Here is a 15882-nt window from a genome sequence, read left to right as displayed (position 1 = left end):
CCCACCACAAGTGTTCTCTCAGAACTCCAAAAGGGTAATATTAACCTGATTGGGCACAGGTAACTTTCTCACTGCCTGTCCAAGTGGGAACACCCTACATGTTCAGGCAGAGACCATCCGGGGTTGAAAGTGAAAAATTGGGGCTTTTGATGACATGTCTAGTCCCCGAGATCCCAATAACAAGCCTGATTGGCTGCTGGCTCAGGTATCAGTTCACTAAGTCTGTGACACAGCTTTGCCTCCACTTCCATTGTCAAGAATGTCATCTTCAAGCCATCTTGATATCAAAGAAATCCCACTTACTTACCCTACAAGGAGGATAGACATTACATGACTACCAGGCAAGTGACAAATGTGAACTTCAACCCCACTAGATATCTTTTCAGCAAAGCAATGGTGCACCTGAAATGAAAATTGTGACTACACTGCGATCCTGCACCTTATTTGCTGATGACACCAAAGTTGGAGGAGTTGTAGGCAGTGAGGGTGGATGTTACAGTTTGCAGAGGGACATAGATAAGCTGCAGAGCTGGGCCGAGAGGTGGCAAATGGAGTTTAATGCGGAAAAGTGTGAGGTGATTCACTTTGGTAAGAGTAACAGGAGTACAGAATATAGGGCTAATGGAAGGACTCTTAATAGTGTTGACAAGCAGAGAGATCTCGGGGTACATGTGCATAGCTCCCTGAAAGTTGGCACCCAGGTTGATAAGGTTGTTAAGAAGGCGTACGGTGTGTTAGCTTTTATTGGTAGAGGGACTGAATTTCGGAGCCGTGAGGTCATGTTACAACTGTACAAAACTCTGGTGCGGCCGCACTTGGAGTATTGCGTACAGTTCTGGTCGCCCCATTATAAGAAAGATGTGGAGGCATTGGAAAGGGTGCAGAGGAGGTTTACCAGGATGTTGCCTGGTATGGTGGGAAGGTCTTATGAGGAAAGGCTGAGGAGACTTGAGGTTATTTTCATTGGAGAGAAAAAGGTTGCGAGGTGACCTGATTGAGGCATACAAGATGATCAAAGGATTGGATAGGGTGGACAGTGAGAGCCTTTTACCTCGGATGGTGATGGCTAACACAAGGGGACATAGCTTTAAATTAAGGGGTGGTAATTATAGGATGGATGTCAGAGGTAGGTTCTTTACTCAGAGGGTAGTAAGGGCATGGAATGCCCTGCCTGCAGCAGTTGTGGACTCGCCAACTTAAGGGCGTTCAAATGGTCAGTGGATAGGCATATGGATAACATTGGAATAGTTTAGGTTAGAGGGTCATTAGATTGGTTCCACTGGTTGGCGCAACATCGATGTTCTATGTTATGTCTCTGATAGCCTTCAGTGTTGTGAGATGATAATTGATGTTTTGCTAGTCTCCGTGTTAAACATTGCCTGGCTCAGAAATCTCTCCTAGTCATGATGTGGATGTGCCGGCGTTGGACTGGGGTAAACACAGTAAAAAGTCTGACAACACCAGGTTTTAGTCCAAATCGGTTGGACTAAAACCTGGTGTTGTCAGACTTTTTACTCAGAAATCTCTGCCACACTTACTACAGATGAAGACCTTGGGCTGAAATGGTGCATGATTCACTGACCGAATGCCATGTAAGGAGAGGGTACAGAAGAAATTTGCTACAATGATCCAAAAGATGAGTGGTTATAGCCACATGGATTGGTTGGAGAAACCTAGGTTGTTCTCCAAAGAGTAGAGAAGGCTCAGAGGAGATTTAATGGAGGTTTTAAAATCATAAAAGGTTTAGATAACTAAAGGTCAACTATTTCCAATGGCTAAAGATTTAATAACAAGAATGTACCAATTTAAGATGACTGGCAAAATAACCAGAGCTTTTATATACAATGAATGGATGTTATTTGGAATGCATTTCCTGAAAGGCTGAAAACACACTCAAATTGGATAACTGCTTGAATGAGAAAAAATGTAAGGATATGGAAAAAGAGCTGGGATGTAGGACTCACAAGATTGTTATTCTAGAGAGGCAGTGAAAACGCAATGGGCTGAACGCTTTCCTTCTATGCTGTCTCTTCCATGTTTGTCAAGGGGAGGTCGTTAGACTCTCTCTCACTGGGGACTGTCATTGTCTGGCACTTGTACACCACATATGTTACTTGCTACTTATAAGCCCAAGCTTGAATGTTGTCTAGGTCTTAAAACATGTGAGCATGACTGGCTTCATTATCTTGCAAATAGAACCAAACACTGCGATATCATCAGTTAACATTTCCATTCAAGGTCTAATGATAAGGGAGGTCCACCTGAAAATGACTGGGCCAAGGACATCATCCTGAGGAAGTCCTGCAATGATGCCTGGAGTTGAGATGATTGATCTCTTAGAACTGCAACCATCTTCCTTTGTACTATGTACAAGTCCAACCAGTGGAGAGTCCGCCCCCTCTCTCCGATTCAACGGACATCAGTTTTGCTAGGGCTCCTTAATACCACTTGGGTTTAATATTGTCCTGATGTCAAGGGTACTCACTCTCACCTCATTTCTGGAATTCAACACTTTTGTCCATGTTTGGAGAAAGGTTGTAATGAGGTTTGGAAGTGAGTGATCCTGACGGAGCTCAAACTGAGCTTAGGTGAGATGAGAAAATGTGACGCTATAACATTGTGAATCACACTTCCATCACTTTGCTGATGATCGAATGTCGATAGATGGGGCGGTAATTGGCTGAATTGCATTTGCCCTGACTTTTGAGCAATTTTACATTTTGTTGGGTGGGTGCCACAACTGTAGCTGTACTGGAACAGCTTGGCTAGAAGCGTGATTAGTTCTGAAGCACAAGTCTTCAGCACTGCAGCTGTGCTGTGATGTTCTTTCTGCCCAGTTTCAGTGGTACCCAATGTGTTCAGACATTTCTTGATATCAAGAATAAGATTGGCTGAGGTCTGGCATCTGTGATTGTTAGAACTATCGGAGCAGGCTGAGATGGATCATGTAACTATGCTATTCACCTCAACTACTCTATGTGAGAGCAAGTTTAACATTCTAAATACTCGTTGTTAAAAATGGATCTCTCAAGTTTCTTTCTTCAAGTTTTGGTCTCCCCAAAAGTAGAAACATTTTTTCCACATCCAAATCCTCGTGAATCCCTTCATAAATTTGAAAGATTTCTATTAGGACAGCCTTCAGCCTTCTCTTTTTAAAGAAAAGGTCTGGTTTGTGCTAACAACTACTGAACGCCTACCTGGATAGTTTGGGGATTTTTAAGCCTATTTATACCTGTGAAGGAGTAGGTTTACTTATTGCTGCCAATGAGATATGATGGACCATGAACATGTACATGTGAATTGGCATTGGGAATAAATCTCAATGAAATGTTACACTCCTCGAAGCAGCTTCATCTGCTGATAACACACATGGAAAAATCTGGTGTATGTTGGGTATGCTTTCTCACCATTGAATTTTATTGTACTTAATGTATTTAACATCTGCTATATAATAATCATCTGTTGAAACATTTCAGTTTTCAAATATTATACAGAATAATACAACACATGTATATCTCACTATATGCCAAGAACATTCAGTACTTAATTGAGGGAAAAGCTGCAGTGTTGATTGGTATGGTAATGCCATCAAAGTTTTTTTTAAAAGCAAATCTGCAAATCTAATCATTTGTTCTCAAATCCTTCTACAAATCCTGATTTCATTCATGGGAACAATAGCAATGAATGGCAGTGGAATTTAACCCTTTTTTTCTGCTTTCCAATTAAATGAAAAAGATATTTTGAGATGGAATTAAATGGTTTACTTTGTCAGACTTGCCTGTGAGCCAGGCTCTCCACTATGGCTGATACCTACAATCAGCGGTTCTCAGCCATGTTACAAGACAGGCTGTTCCAACTCAGGTGAAAACTGGCGATCTGCCAATTTCATTCTGTAATAACTCAAGGAGACACAAAGTGGCAACGATTAACTAAAAGGGTTCATCAATGATAAGAACTATATACACAAAGAGATCAATAGCACGACTATACAGGTCTATTCCTAACAACACAACACCGTAACATGGGCCAGATGATGGCACAGTGGTTAGCACTGCTGCCTCACAGTGCCAGGAACCCGGGTTTAATTCCCAGCTTCAGTCACTGTCTGTGCGGAGTCTGCACGTTCTCTCCATGTCTGTGTGTTTCCTCCAGGTGCTCCAATTTTTTCCTATAGCCTAAAAGACGTGCTGGTTAGGTGCATTAGACATGCTAAATTCTCCCTCAGTGTGCCTGAGTGTGGCGACTAGAAGATTTTCACAGTAATTTCATTGTAGTATTAATGTAAGCCTACTTGTGACACTAATAAATAAACTTTAAACTTTAAATTCCAACTGAATCCTGCATGGGCTGGGACTGCTCGCTCTTGCTCCTGATTGGCTCAGGTTTGCATGCTCGCATTGGCTCTGCCCAGTCAGGTGGCCTGTAAATGGTCACCCCTAAAAGGGGCCATACTACCATACATCCTGTAGTCTGTGATCCTTTTCTTACCTAAACCATACTGGCACAAAAATCATAAGTAATCTAGTTACCATGCTCCTATTTTAAAGGATATGTAAAAATAAATTGTTTTAAAAATTGTGAGTAAGTTTTGATACTTACCTTGGTTCTTTAATGGTAAAGGCATGGTCTCCCTGAGTTTGCTTAGAAGATTTTTCATTTCTCGTATGTCTCTGTTACAAAACAAAAAATATAATTATAGAAGAACTGAAACAGAATAATTCTAATGGAGATGTTTACTAACCTTTCAGTATTTTCTATATCTGTGGAAACATGCCATGAATATGGTTGAAGATCTTGGAGAGGTGAAGTTGGTGGATCTTCTAAAATTGGAGCTTGGGAACTCTCTTCCTGTTTGCTGTCTATTACTTTGGGAGTTCTCAATGAGTCCATTCCTTTGAAATACAAAAAAAAATCCTGTTGTGATCATAGTTGATGGTCACCATCTACCTTATTTGAATCACTATTACATAAGCACATGAAGATTGCAACAAATAATACCTCAATAACAAAATTCTCTTCTACTTAAATATACTAGGATTAGGATTAAAGTCCTGGAACTCCCTCCCTAACAGCACTATGCATGTCCCTACACCAGAGGAACTGCTACAGTTCAAGAAGACTTGTCAAGGGCAATTAGGAACAGGCAATAATTGCTGGCCTAGCCAGCGATGGCCAAATCTCATGAATGATTTTCTTAAAAATCAGCCTAAAAATTAGAGCTGCATCTTGTCAGGAGAGAAGAACATTGACTGGTGGTAGAAGTTTGGCATTCTTCCACAAATAGCTGCAGATGCTGAGGGAATTGTTTATTTTAAATCTGAGACTAATAGATTTGTTATCCAAAGGCATTAAGGAATGTAGGACAAACACAGATATACAGAGTAAGATAACAGATTATCCATGATCTTATTGAATGTTAGAACTGACAGTTGAAAAGGAAGGGCCGATAATATGGAGCCCTTTCATCTAATGTTTGAATTTTATTAGGTTTTATCATGCGTTTGACCTACGTCCTTTGGGTTTTGGAACTTTTGAGGACTCTGCCAAAGATTACTCCACCTGTACCTGCAGAGGGGAGGTATGTGAGGCACTGACTGGTGGAGGGGGTCAGCAGGTTAGAAGCAGAAACGCTTTGGGCTGAGTTCTCACTTCCATGTCCTCGTTCACTCCCTGGTCTCTCATGGCCCAGTTGCAAGTATATCATTTTGGATACTGTTGGGGCAGACGACTTACCGGGTGTAAGCCATGGGGTATAAGTCTCTGGCATAGAATCTGTCCCTGTTGCTCAGAAGGGAAGGGGGGAGAGGAGTAGAACATTAGTCATTGGGGACTCCATAGTTTGGGGGATAGATAGGAAATTCTGTGGGAGTGAGAGAGAATCACGGTTGGTGTGTTGCCTCCCAGGTGCCTGGGTCCATGATGTCTCCTTAAGGGGGAGGGGGCGCAGCCCCAAGTCGTGGTCCACATAGGCACCAAAGACATAGGTAAGAAAAGCAATGGGGATGTAAGGCAGAAATTCAGAGAGTTAGGGTGGAAGCTTAGAGCTAGAACAAATAGAGTTGTTATCTCTGGTTTGTTACCCGTGTCATGTGCTAGCGAGGCGAGGAATAGGGAGAGAGAGCAGTTGAATACGTGGCTACAGGGATGGTGCAGGAGGGAGGGATTCAGATACCCTGGATAATTGGGGCTCATTCTGGGGCAGGGGGAACCTCTACAAATAGGATGGTCTACACCTGAACCAGAGGGGTACTAATATCCTGGGGGGGGAATTTGCTAATGCTCTTCAAGAGGGTTAAAATAATTCGGCAGGGGAATACCTGAATTGTAGCTCCAGTGTACAGGAGGTTGAGAGTAGTGAGATCATGAATAAGGTTTCAAGGTCGCAGGAGTGTACCGGCAGGAAGGTGGTTTGAAGTGTGTCTACTTCAATGCCAGAAGCATCTGAAATAAGGTGGGTGAACTTGCAGCATGGGTTGGTACCTGGGACTTCAATGCTGTGGCCATTTCGGAGACATGGATAAAGCAGGGACAGGAATGGTTGTTGCAGGTTCTGGGGTTTAGATGTTTTAGTAAGATCAGGGAAGGTTGTAAAAGAGGGGGCGGTGTGGCATTGTTAGTTAAGGACAGGATTACAGTGGCAGAAAGGACATTTGTTGAGGACTCGTCTACTGAGGTAGTATGGGCTGAGGTTAGAAACAGGAAAGGAGAGGCCACCCCGTTGGGAGTTTTCTATAGGCCTCCGCAAAGTCCCAGTGATGTAGAGGAAAGGATTGCAAAGATGATTCTGTAACAGGGAAGTTGTTATGGGGGACTTTAACTTTACAAATATTGACTGGAAAAGCTATAGTTCGAGTACTTTAGATGGGTCAGTTTTTGTATATGCAGGAGGGTCTCCTGACACATATGTAGATAGGCCAATAAGAGGCAAGGCCACATTGGATTTGGTACTGGGTAATGAACCAGGCCAGGTGTTAGATTTGGAGGTAGGTGGACACTTTGGTGATACTGCCCACAATTTGGTTATGTTTACTTTAGCGATGGAAAGGGATAGGTATATACCGCAGGGCAAGAGTTATAGCTGGGGGAAAGGAAATTGTGATGTGATTAGGCGAGATTTAGGATGCATAGGATGTGGAAGGAAACTGCAGGGGATGGGCACAATTAGAATGTGGAGCTTGTTCAAGGAACAGTTACTGCGTGTCCTTGATAAGTATGTACCTGTCAGGCAGGGAGGAAGTGGTCGAGTGAGGGAACTGTGGTTTACTAAAGAAGTTGAGTCTCTTGTGAAGAGGAAGAAGGAAACTTATGTAAAGATAAGAACATAAGAAATAGGAGCAAGAGTAGGCTATCTAGCCCTTCGAGCCTGCCCCGCCATTCAATATGATCATGGCTGATCTGTCGTGGCTCAGTTCCACATTCCCGCCCTCTCCCCATAACCCTTAATCCCCTCTCTTATCAAAAACCCATCAACTCGCGTCTTAAAAATATTTAGCGAGGTAGCCTCCACCACTTCAACGGGCAGAGAATTCCAGAGATTCACCACCCTTTGAGTGAAGAAGTTCCTCCTCAACTCCGTTCTAAACCGCCCCCCCTTTATCTTGAGGCTGTGCCCCCTAGTCCTACTATCCTTTCTGAGCGGGAAGAGTCTCTCCGTAAAGGCTCAGTTAGGGTGCTTGAGAGTTACAAGTTAGCCAGAAATGACCTAAAGAGAGAGCTAAGAAGAGTCAGGAGGGAACATGAGAAGTCTTTGGCAGGTAGGATCAAGGAAAACCCTAAAGCTTTCTATAGGTATGTCAGGAATAAAAGAATGACTAAGATAAGATTAGGGCCAGTCAACGACAGTAGTCAGAACTTGTGCGTGGGGTCCGAAGAGGTAGGAGAAGCACTAAATGAACATTTTCTGTCAGTATTCACACAGGAAAAAGACAATGTTGTCGAGGAGAATACTGAGATACAGGCCATTAGACTAGACGGGATTGAGGTTCATAAGGAGGAGGTGTTAGCAATTCTGGAAAGTGAGAAAATAGATAAGTCCCCTGGGCCAGATGGGATTTATCTAGGATTCTCTGGGAAGCTAGGGAGGAGATTGCAGAGCCTTTGGCTTTGATCTTTATGTCGTCAGTATCTACAGGAATAGTGCTAGAAGACTGGAGGATAGCAAATGTTGTCCCCTTGTTCAAGAAGGGGAGTAGAGACAACCCTGGTAATTATAGACCAGTGAGCCTTACTTCTGTTATGGGCAAAGTTTTGGAAAGGATTATAAGAGATTGGATTTATAATCATCTAGAAAGGAATAATTTGATTAGGGATAATCAACACGCTTTTGTGAAGGGTCGGTCGTGCCTCACAAACCTTATTGACTTCTTTGAGAAGGTGACCAAAGAGGTGGATGAGGTTAAAGCAGTTGATGTGGTGTATATGGATTTCAGTAAAGCATTTGATAAGGCTCCCCATGGTAAGCTACTGCAGAAAATACAGACGCATGGGATTGAGGGTGATTTAGCGGTTTGGATCAGAAAATGTCTAGCTGTAATAAGACAGAGGTTGGTGGTTGATGGGAAATGTTCATCCTGGAATTCAGTTACTAGTGGTCTACTGTAAAGATCTGTTTTGGGGTCACCGCTGTTTGTCATTTTTATAAAAATGCAGCAGGCGACGGTGCAGAGGGACCTTGGGGTCCTTGTGCATGAGTCGCAAAAACCCAGCTTGCAGGTGCAGCAGGTGGTCAGGAAGGCGAATGGGATGCTGGCCTTCATAGCGAGGGGGATTGAATATAAAAGTAGGGAGGTCTTGCTGCAGCTGTATAGGGCATTGGTGAGGCCGCAGCTGGAGTACTGTGTGCAGTTTTGGGCGCCGCACCTGCGCAAAGATATTTTGGCCTTGGAGGGAGTGCAGAGGAGGTTTACTAGGCTGATGCCGGAGTTGAGGGGGTTGAGCTATGAGGAGAGGCTGAATAAACTAGGCTTGTACTCGTTAGAGTTTAGAAGAATGAGGGGAGATCTCATTGAGACGTATAAGATGATGAATGGGATGGATAGGATAGAGGTGGAGAGACTCTTCCCGCTCAAAAAAGACAGTAGGACTAGGGGGCACAGCCTCAAGATAAAGGGGGCGCGGTTTAGAACGGAGTTGAGGAGGAACTTCTTCACTCAAAGGGTGGTGAATCTCTGGAATTCTCTGCCCGTTGAAGTGGTGGAGGCTGCCTCGCTAAATATTTTTAAGAAGCGGGTTGATGGGTTTTTGATAAGAGAGGGGATTAAGGGTTATGGGGAGAGGGCGGGAAAGTGGAACTGAGCCACAACAGATCAGCCATGATCTTATTGAATGGCGGGGCAGGCTCGAAGGGCTAGATGGCCTACTCCTGCTCCTATTTCTTATGTTCTTATGTTCTTATAAATGACGTGGATGAGGGCGTAAAAGGATGGGTTAGTAAATTTGAGGATGACACTAAAGTCAGTGGAGTTGTGGACAGTGCGGAAGGATGTTGCAGGTTATAGAGGGACATAGATAAGCTGCAGAGCGGGGCTGAGAGGTGGCAAATGGAGTTTAATGCGGAAAAGTGTGAGGTGATTCACTTTGGAAGGAGTAACAGGAATACAGAGTACTGGGCTAATGGTAAGATACTTCGTAGTATGGATGAGCAGAGAAATCTCAGTGTCCATGTGCATAGATCCCTGAAAGTTGGCACCCAGGTTGATATGGTTGTTAAGAAGGCGTACATTGTATTAGCTTTTATTGGTAGAGGGATTGAGTTTCGGAGCCATGAGGTCATATTGCAGCTGTACAAAACTCTGTTGCTGCCGCACTCGGAGTATTGCGTACAGTTCTGGTCGCCGCATTATAGGAAGATGTGGAAGCATTGGAAAGGGTGCAGAGGAGATTTACCAGGATGTTGCCTGGTATGGTGAGAAGGTCTTATGAGGAAAGGCTGAAAGACTTGAGGCTGTTTTCGTTGAGAGAAGAAGGTTAAGAGGTGACTTAATAGAGGCATCTAAGATGATCAGAGGATTAGATAGGGTGGACAGTGAGAGCCTTTTTCCTCGGATGGAGATGGCTCGCATGAGGGGACATAGCTTTAAATTGAGGGTGATAGATATAGGACAGATGTCAGGGAGTAGTAAGGGCGTGCAACAGTAGTGGACTCACCAACATTAAGGGCATTTGAATGGTCATTGGATAAACATATGGATGATATTGCAATAGAGTAGGTTAGATGGGCTTTAGATTGGTTTCACAGGTCGGCGCAACATCGAGGGCTGAAGGGCCTGTACTGTACTGTAATATTCTATGTTCTATGCACGTCTCTGCTGGCAATAAGCTGGAGACCACTCTACTGCATGTCAACGGAACATTGAATGACAAGGCTAGGATTTCATCAATTCTAGTTCATGTGGCATTCAGAGTATACAAGCCAATGTTAAGGGACTACATGCATTCATTCGATTGTCATGTTTGATGCTCCATGCACCTTCCAGGGATGAAAGTGTCATTGTTATGGGCTGCAACATTGGGTCACGCTTGCTTGAAACAGATTCCTCCAATCTCTCTGCAAGCATGCACAGCACAACTGGAAAGGTTGCCAATACGTTGCACATTCATGCTTTGCTGTTACTCCAAAAGTATTCTCTTCATCGACATCCCCATGGTTCAGCATCTGGATCCAGCCTAGCAGCCCTTGAAGCATCCTAAGCCCTCTAATACAGACTCTCTACTGCTCTTCCAGTCTCCATGCCAGATCTTGCTCACCTGTGAAACATCAGAGACCAAGTGAAAACACAACAATCTAACCACTCCCACAAGAGTGAAAGTATCTGAGCGGGTCTACATGAGTCCTGTGCTGGTTCTCCTTCTGAGGGACTGACTTATCCTGAGGAATCCTTTTCATCTTCCTAGATCACTCTCTTCAGGGTGCTTGATGGCCCAATGGGTGATTGAAGATATGAATTAGAACTCACAGCAAAAATGTGTGAAGTAAACATTATTCGCATGATCATTTTTTACTGGCTGCTTAAATTCATTAAACATGAGAGAATGTTGGATGCTGTGAGGTTGCCTGTTATTTCATTCTGTTACCAGGTAGCCGGCAGCTCCCATCTCCAATGATTGAGACTTTGTTTACCACCACCTCCTCCTCTGCAGCTGTCAGTATGAAGGTGGCTGGAGGGCTACCTCTGACTTTACCTTGTGTTCCGTACTCCTTTTTTTGCAAGGAGGGAAAGAGTAATGGGATGTATTGAATAGATGGATGGACAACATTTGTACATGGTGACTATGAGGGTAAGGTGTGAGTGGATGGACAGATGGGGATATGGGAAAGTGCATAGACAGAGAGGTGAAGAAAGATAGTGTGAGGAGTGCCATGGCTTGGGAATTGGCAGCCAAGGGTGAGGAGCACAGCAGGATTTGGCTGAATGTGTCATTTTACTCCACTTTCCTAGCCAATTAGCTCATTAAATTGTTTCTGGCATGGTATGCAGGAGCATGGCACCTCACTCTTACTGCTCATCTCCTTAGCAACCGCCAGCCATGATGTCTTGCTCTCTGTGAAAAGCTTCTTTTCCCATCTGCATGAGAAGAACGTCTCACTGTGCATCTTAGGTGGCTTTAGATCTGGGGGAGTGGTGTAATCTGTGAAGCAAGGCATAGCCTTGCCATATTGAAATTCGTTAACAGATAAGGCCCGTTACTTCCTCTGTTCCCCCATTTCCACTATTCATCAGTTGTTAACTTTGTGATGTCCTTTTAAATAATTAAGCTGAAATTGACTCATGCATGTTGTTACCACGTCCACTCAGGCTAATTAGTTCGGAAACTCAGAAGTCAGGTGTAAATAGTGGCTGGTTCCCTGGTGCTACAGTGATTAGGACTCACTGTTTTCATTGTTGCTGCCCCAGTTTAATTCCCCCAGGTGACTAGTGCACTTAACAAAATAGCAAATAATAGCTGGGTTATAAAGTCACTGGCAGGCACACTTTATTAATTCCTGCATTCTTTTGCTGCTAGCACCTCGCCATGTTAATATTTGCCCCTTGGTCTCTGAAAATTATTATTCTGATACACCATTTCCCTCCTTTTACTAATTTCTGCTTTTACTAGATTATCTTTTCCATGCTTTTTGGCTAACAATTTCCCATTTCAGACTTGGTGTCTTCAAATATTTTTCCATTCTCAGTTAATGATTTCCTATCATTTAATAATTTTATTTTACAGTGTTTGGTTTATTGTTCTCCTTGCTTCTTGGTTCAGTAAGTCGTTTTTGCTTCTGTTTTGCTCACCAAATAATTTTTTTGACTTTTAGTTTAATAATTTCCCACTTTTTACTTACTGAAAATACCTCTGCATCTTGACAGAATTGATGCCCAGCACCAGTGACATGTTTCACATGAAGTGAGCAAAACAAAAACAACAAGTGTTAACACTGAAACATAAAAGATAGGAGCAAGAGGAGGCCATTTGGCTCTTCGAGTCTGCTCCACCATTCATTACAATCATGGCTGATTGTTCTACTCAATGGCCTAATCCTGCTCTCTCCCCTTAACCTTTGGTCTCATTCGCCCCAAGTGCTATAGCTAGCAGCCTCTTGAATACATTCAATGTTTTGGCATCAACTGGTAATGGTAATGGTATGAATAATGAATTCCACAGACTCACCACTCTTTGGGTTAAGAAATGTCTCACCTCCGTCCTAAATGATCTACCCCAAATCCTCAGACTGGTCTCTATGAGATTTTCCCTCATTCATCTGAACTCCAGCGAAAACAATCCTAACCTGATTTCAATCTCTCCTCATACATCAGTCCCACCATCCCCGGAATCAGCTGGATAAATTATAACTAATTTTGCTGCTTGAAAAGCTACTTGTGTTCCATGGGTTTTGTGGAAATTTTATAACATGGCACGGGGCCTCAGAAGCAAAAAAGTTGAGAATCTTATTGAAGTGACAGTAATGTGCTGGCTTGGGGCCCGAGCCAAATTTGGCCATGGGTCTCATCTTACTGCTGATGGTGAGCTGTGACATCCAACAGAAACCCTGCTGATGTCAGTGGTCAGGATGAGTGGAAAAGCATTAGGTTCACATGTGAAGTCACCCAATATGTTGGCTCATCCCAAACTGAAATTTACATTTGAGTCCGCAACTGATGCAAGATCTAATTTGCATATTCAAGGGAATGATTGTCTGTTTCTGGTCGGCACCTAGGTAACTAAATTTCACCTGAGCCGATATGATGTGAAGCAAACTTCAGGTCCAGTACAAGGTCATCACATTGCAATGCAAACTTTTACAGGTACCTCACAGGTAAGTTGAATTTCTCTTTCCTTCTCTGTACAGTTCTGCTGTTACAGCAATAAGAGAGGTAGAATGGCCATATCAGTTTCATCTTTACCATGAAACAAATCATTAAATAAATGGACAACTTTTTTTTGCATGTTTATTATTCTTAATTTTTGTTTCTCTTGCATGGAAATAACTAGGAGACGTTATTGTATGAACGCTTTATGTGCTCTCATGCCATTTTGGAAGAAGGAATTTGAGACAGGTTTAGTAAGATTCATATGACACCATTACTTTCAATGAATTATGGGCTTCTCATTTCTTTATTTGTGTCTTTTAAAAAGACAATTCCATAATTTCCTAGTATGAGCTACCTATGTTAATGTCCCCTCCCCCTACTATTGCCAGCAGAAATTGTACTTGGAAGGAAAGGGAGAATGATTTGCCAAGCCAACACCTCTCCAAATTCTCCATGAGGCAGGGTGCACTACTTGAAAACAAGAAGGGATGGAGATGATGCATGACCAACATGCAGGTGCGGAACTACCTCAGCTATACAAAGGGCGAAAGGTCAGGGTTGTGACTCCACAATGAGAAAATGGTTGCCCGCAGAGGTATCCAAAGTGTGCAGTGAGTTCAGGTCGTGTGAAGTTACAACATCCACTGGAACAATGTTGAGGAGGAACAGAAGCCAGTCAAGAGAAATGCACAACACACCAGTTGTGTACAGCCAACATGAAAGAACACACCCAGAGGGCAACAATGGGGTGGAACACCAGGACAACAACCAACACGCTGACAACATATCTGTGAATTATGAAGAGCCAAGGGTGAACCTCACATCTCCAGAAGGTTACACATGTAAGAAGATCTGGAAGAGTTATCAAATCACCAAAATGAGATAGGGACTGTTAGAGTCCCAAACTTGTGAATTTTACAATCATTATATGTGTATTCATAAAGCAGTCAATCCGATCTCTGTACAACTAAGTTTACTATTAATCAGTGTCTATGTGTCTCACTTGTAACATACAAGATTTTACTTTGGGGGGAAAAATAGGATATTGTAATATCCTAATGAACCTAATGTCCATAATAATGTCCCTGTAAGAAGTCAAGCTGCAGGTGAGCCAAGTACCTGAAGATTATTATGTGACCAGGAGTTACGGTCTCTCTCTGAACTGCAGTACCCTCGATAGCAGGGTGTGTCTCAAGGTTACTCTATTGTTTGTACTGAATGAGCTGTAAATAAACCTCACCAGGGATCCTCAAGCAAATGGAATCCATGTATCTCATTTGTGTTACTCATAGATAGCACAATTTTATCACCACAAACCTAGTCTTCTGAGTTTCCTGTTCAAAACTCCAGACAAAAATTCTAAGTTTCTTTAAGCTTTCCTCTGAAATATTATAATGGTCTGTTCAATGCAGCACCTGTCTTAGAAATACTTAAATGTTGTTGGTTCTTCAGAAGGTACTATTAGAGTAAGGTTTGCGAATATTATCTGGAAAAGTTAGACATATCAATCTTCAGAACTTATATCCAGTGGGAGAGTCCTCAGATGACCTCATAAATTGATCCACTGAAGCTGAAGATTTCTGATCTGAACAGAAATATCACTGCATGCCACCAATAAAACACAAGGAGAGGACAGTTTGCGACTTGAAGAGACTCAAAAAGATTGTGCGATAAGGGAAGGTTATTTTGAAGGAAGACTGCAATTAACCCAATACAAATTAGCAAAACTCAAGAGGCTTTAAGTCAGAGTTGGTAAATTTTATGCATAACTATTTCACATCTCAGTGCGTAGGAAAAAGACACAAGGGACCATATTCACCTTGAAGTGGTATTCATTAATGACCCAGATAATGTACAAGAAATGGAAATATGCCCACTGGGATATTAACTATAGAAACTTCAAGTTTAGCATGATCAAGAACACAATTGTGCTTAAGAACATGAGTCAGATTTATAAGTTTAAAAAGTCAAAATTCAAAGGGGGAAGAATTGAAACAAGTGTTGGAGGGGGTTACTAGAAGATACACATTATACCTTAAAGACATGAGATGTGCAGGACAAATACATATCTAAAGTAGCATAATCAATCCAAACAAGCATATCTCTATATCAACTTTTGTGATCATTTTAAATATGTATGCTCCCTTTGCCAAACATGGTGCAAATGTTTCTCTTAACTTTTAATAATCTTTACGACTTCTCAGCGCTGAAGAAAAAATTCAATTTGGTGTCATCTGCAAATTCCAATACTGCTTCCTCAATTAGAGTAAATCTAAGAGTCCCTAATATGGCTCACTGTGGAATATTGCAGAACATTAATCGTCACACCATTGCATTCCAAGGAAGCTTCTTTTATTCCTCACTGTTGGCTAAACATGGGACATCATGGGCTGGATTGACAGAGAATGGAATGCTTGATCCCTGGAATAAAGGTTGGCCTGCAGCATTGCACCTGGAAGAGGCAAACCCCACAGTAGTACTGAGATACCAACTTAGGTGAGAGTGGGACTTCCACATATCAATGCGTGGAAGTCCCTCTCGCTAGACCTCATAGCTAATTTGACTGGATGGAAGCTCCAGCAGTTCTGGC

At 42.6% G+C, this 15882-nt stretch overlaps 1 protein-coding gene across 2 annotated transcripts in view; it reads right to left on the bottom strand.

Moving 5' to 3' along the window:
- The window catches only part of rgs7bpa (regulator of G protein signaling 7 binding protein a), a 77620-nt gene that overhangs the window by 9630 nt on the left and 52108 nt on the right, over nucleotides 1–15882 (bottom strand). The window contains exons 4-5 of one of the 2 annotated variants that reach the window (XM_080186506.1): nucleotides 4742–4892; nucleotides 4600–4670 (exon numbers count right to left, since the gene is read on the bottom strand). In XM_080186506.1, the coding sequence (XP_080042632.1) occupies nucleotides 4600–4670; nucleotides 4742–4892 (222 nt within the window). Of the gene's footprint in view, nucleotides 1–4595; nucleotides 4671–4741; nucleotides 4893–15882 lie in introns of those variants that run through there. The other variant, XM_080186514.1, reaches the window with a different exon arrangement.

Source organism: Carcharhinus amblyrhynchos, chromosome 1, assembly GCF_965287045.1.
Source record: "Carcharhinus amblyrhynchos chromosome 1, sCarAmb.v2.hapA, whole genome shotgun sequence".
NCBI lineage: Eukaryota > Metazoa > Chordata > Chondrichthyes > Carcharhiniformes > Carcharhinidae > Carcharhinus > Carcharhinus amblyrhynchos.
The sequence above is the reverse complement of the archived record's forward strand: the minus strand, read 5'-3'. Positions and strand labels throughout refer to the sequence as shown.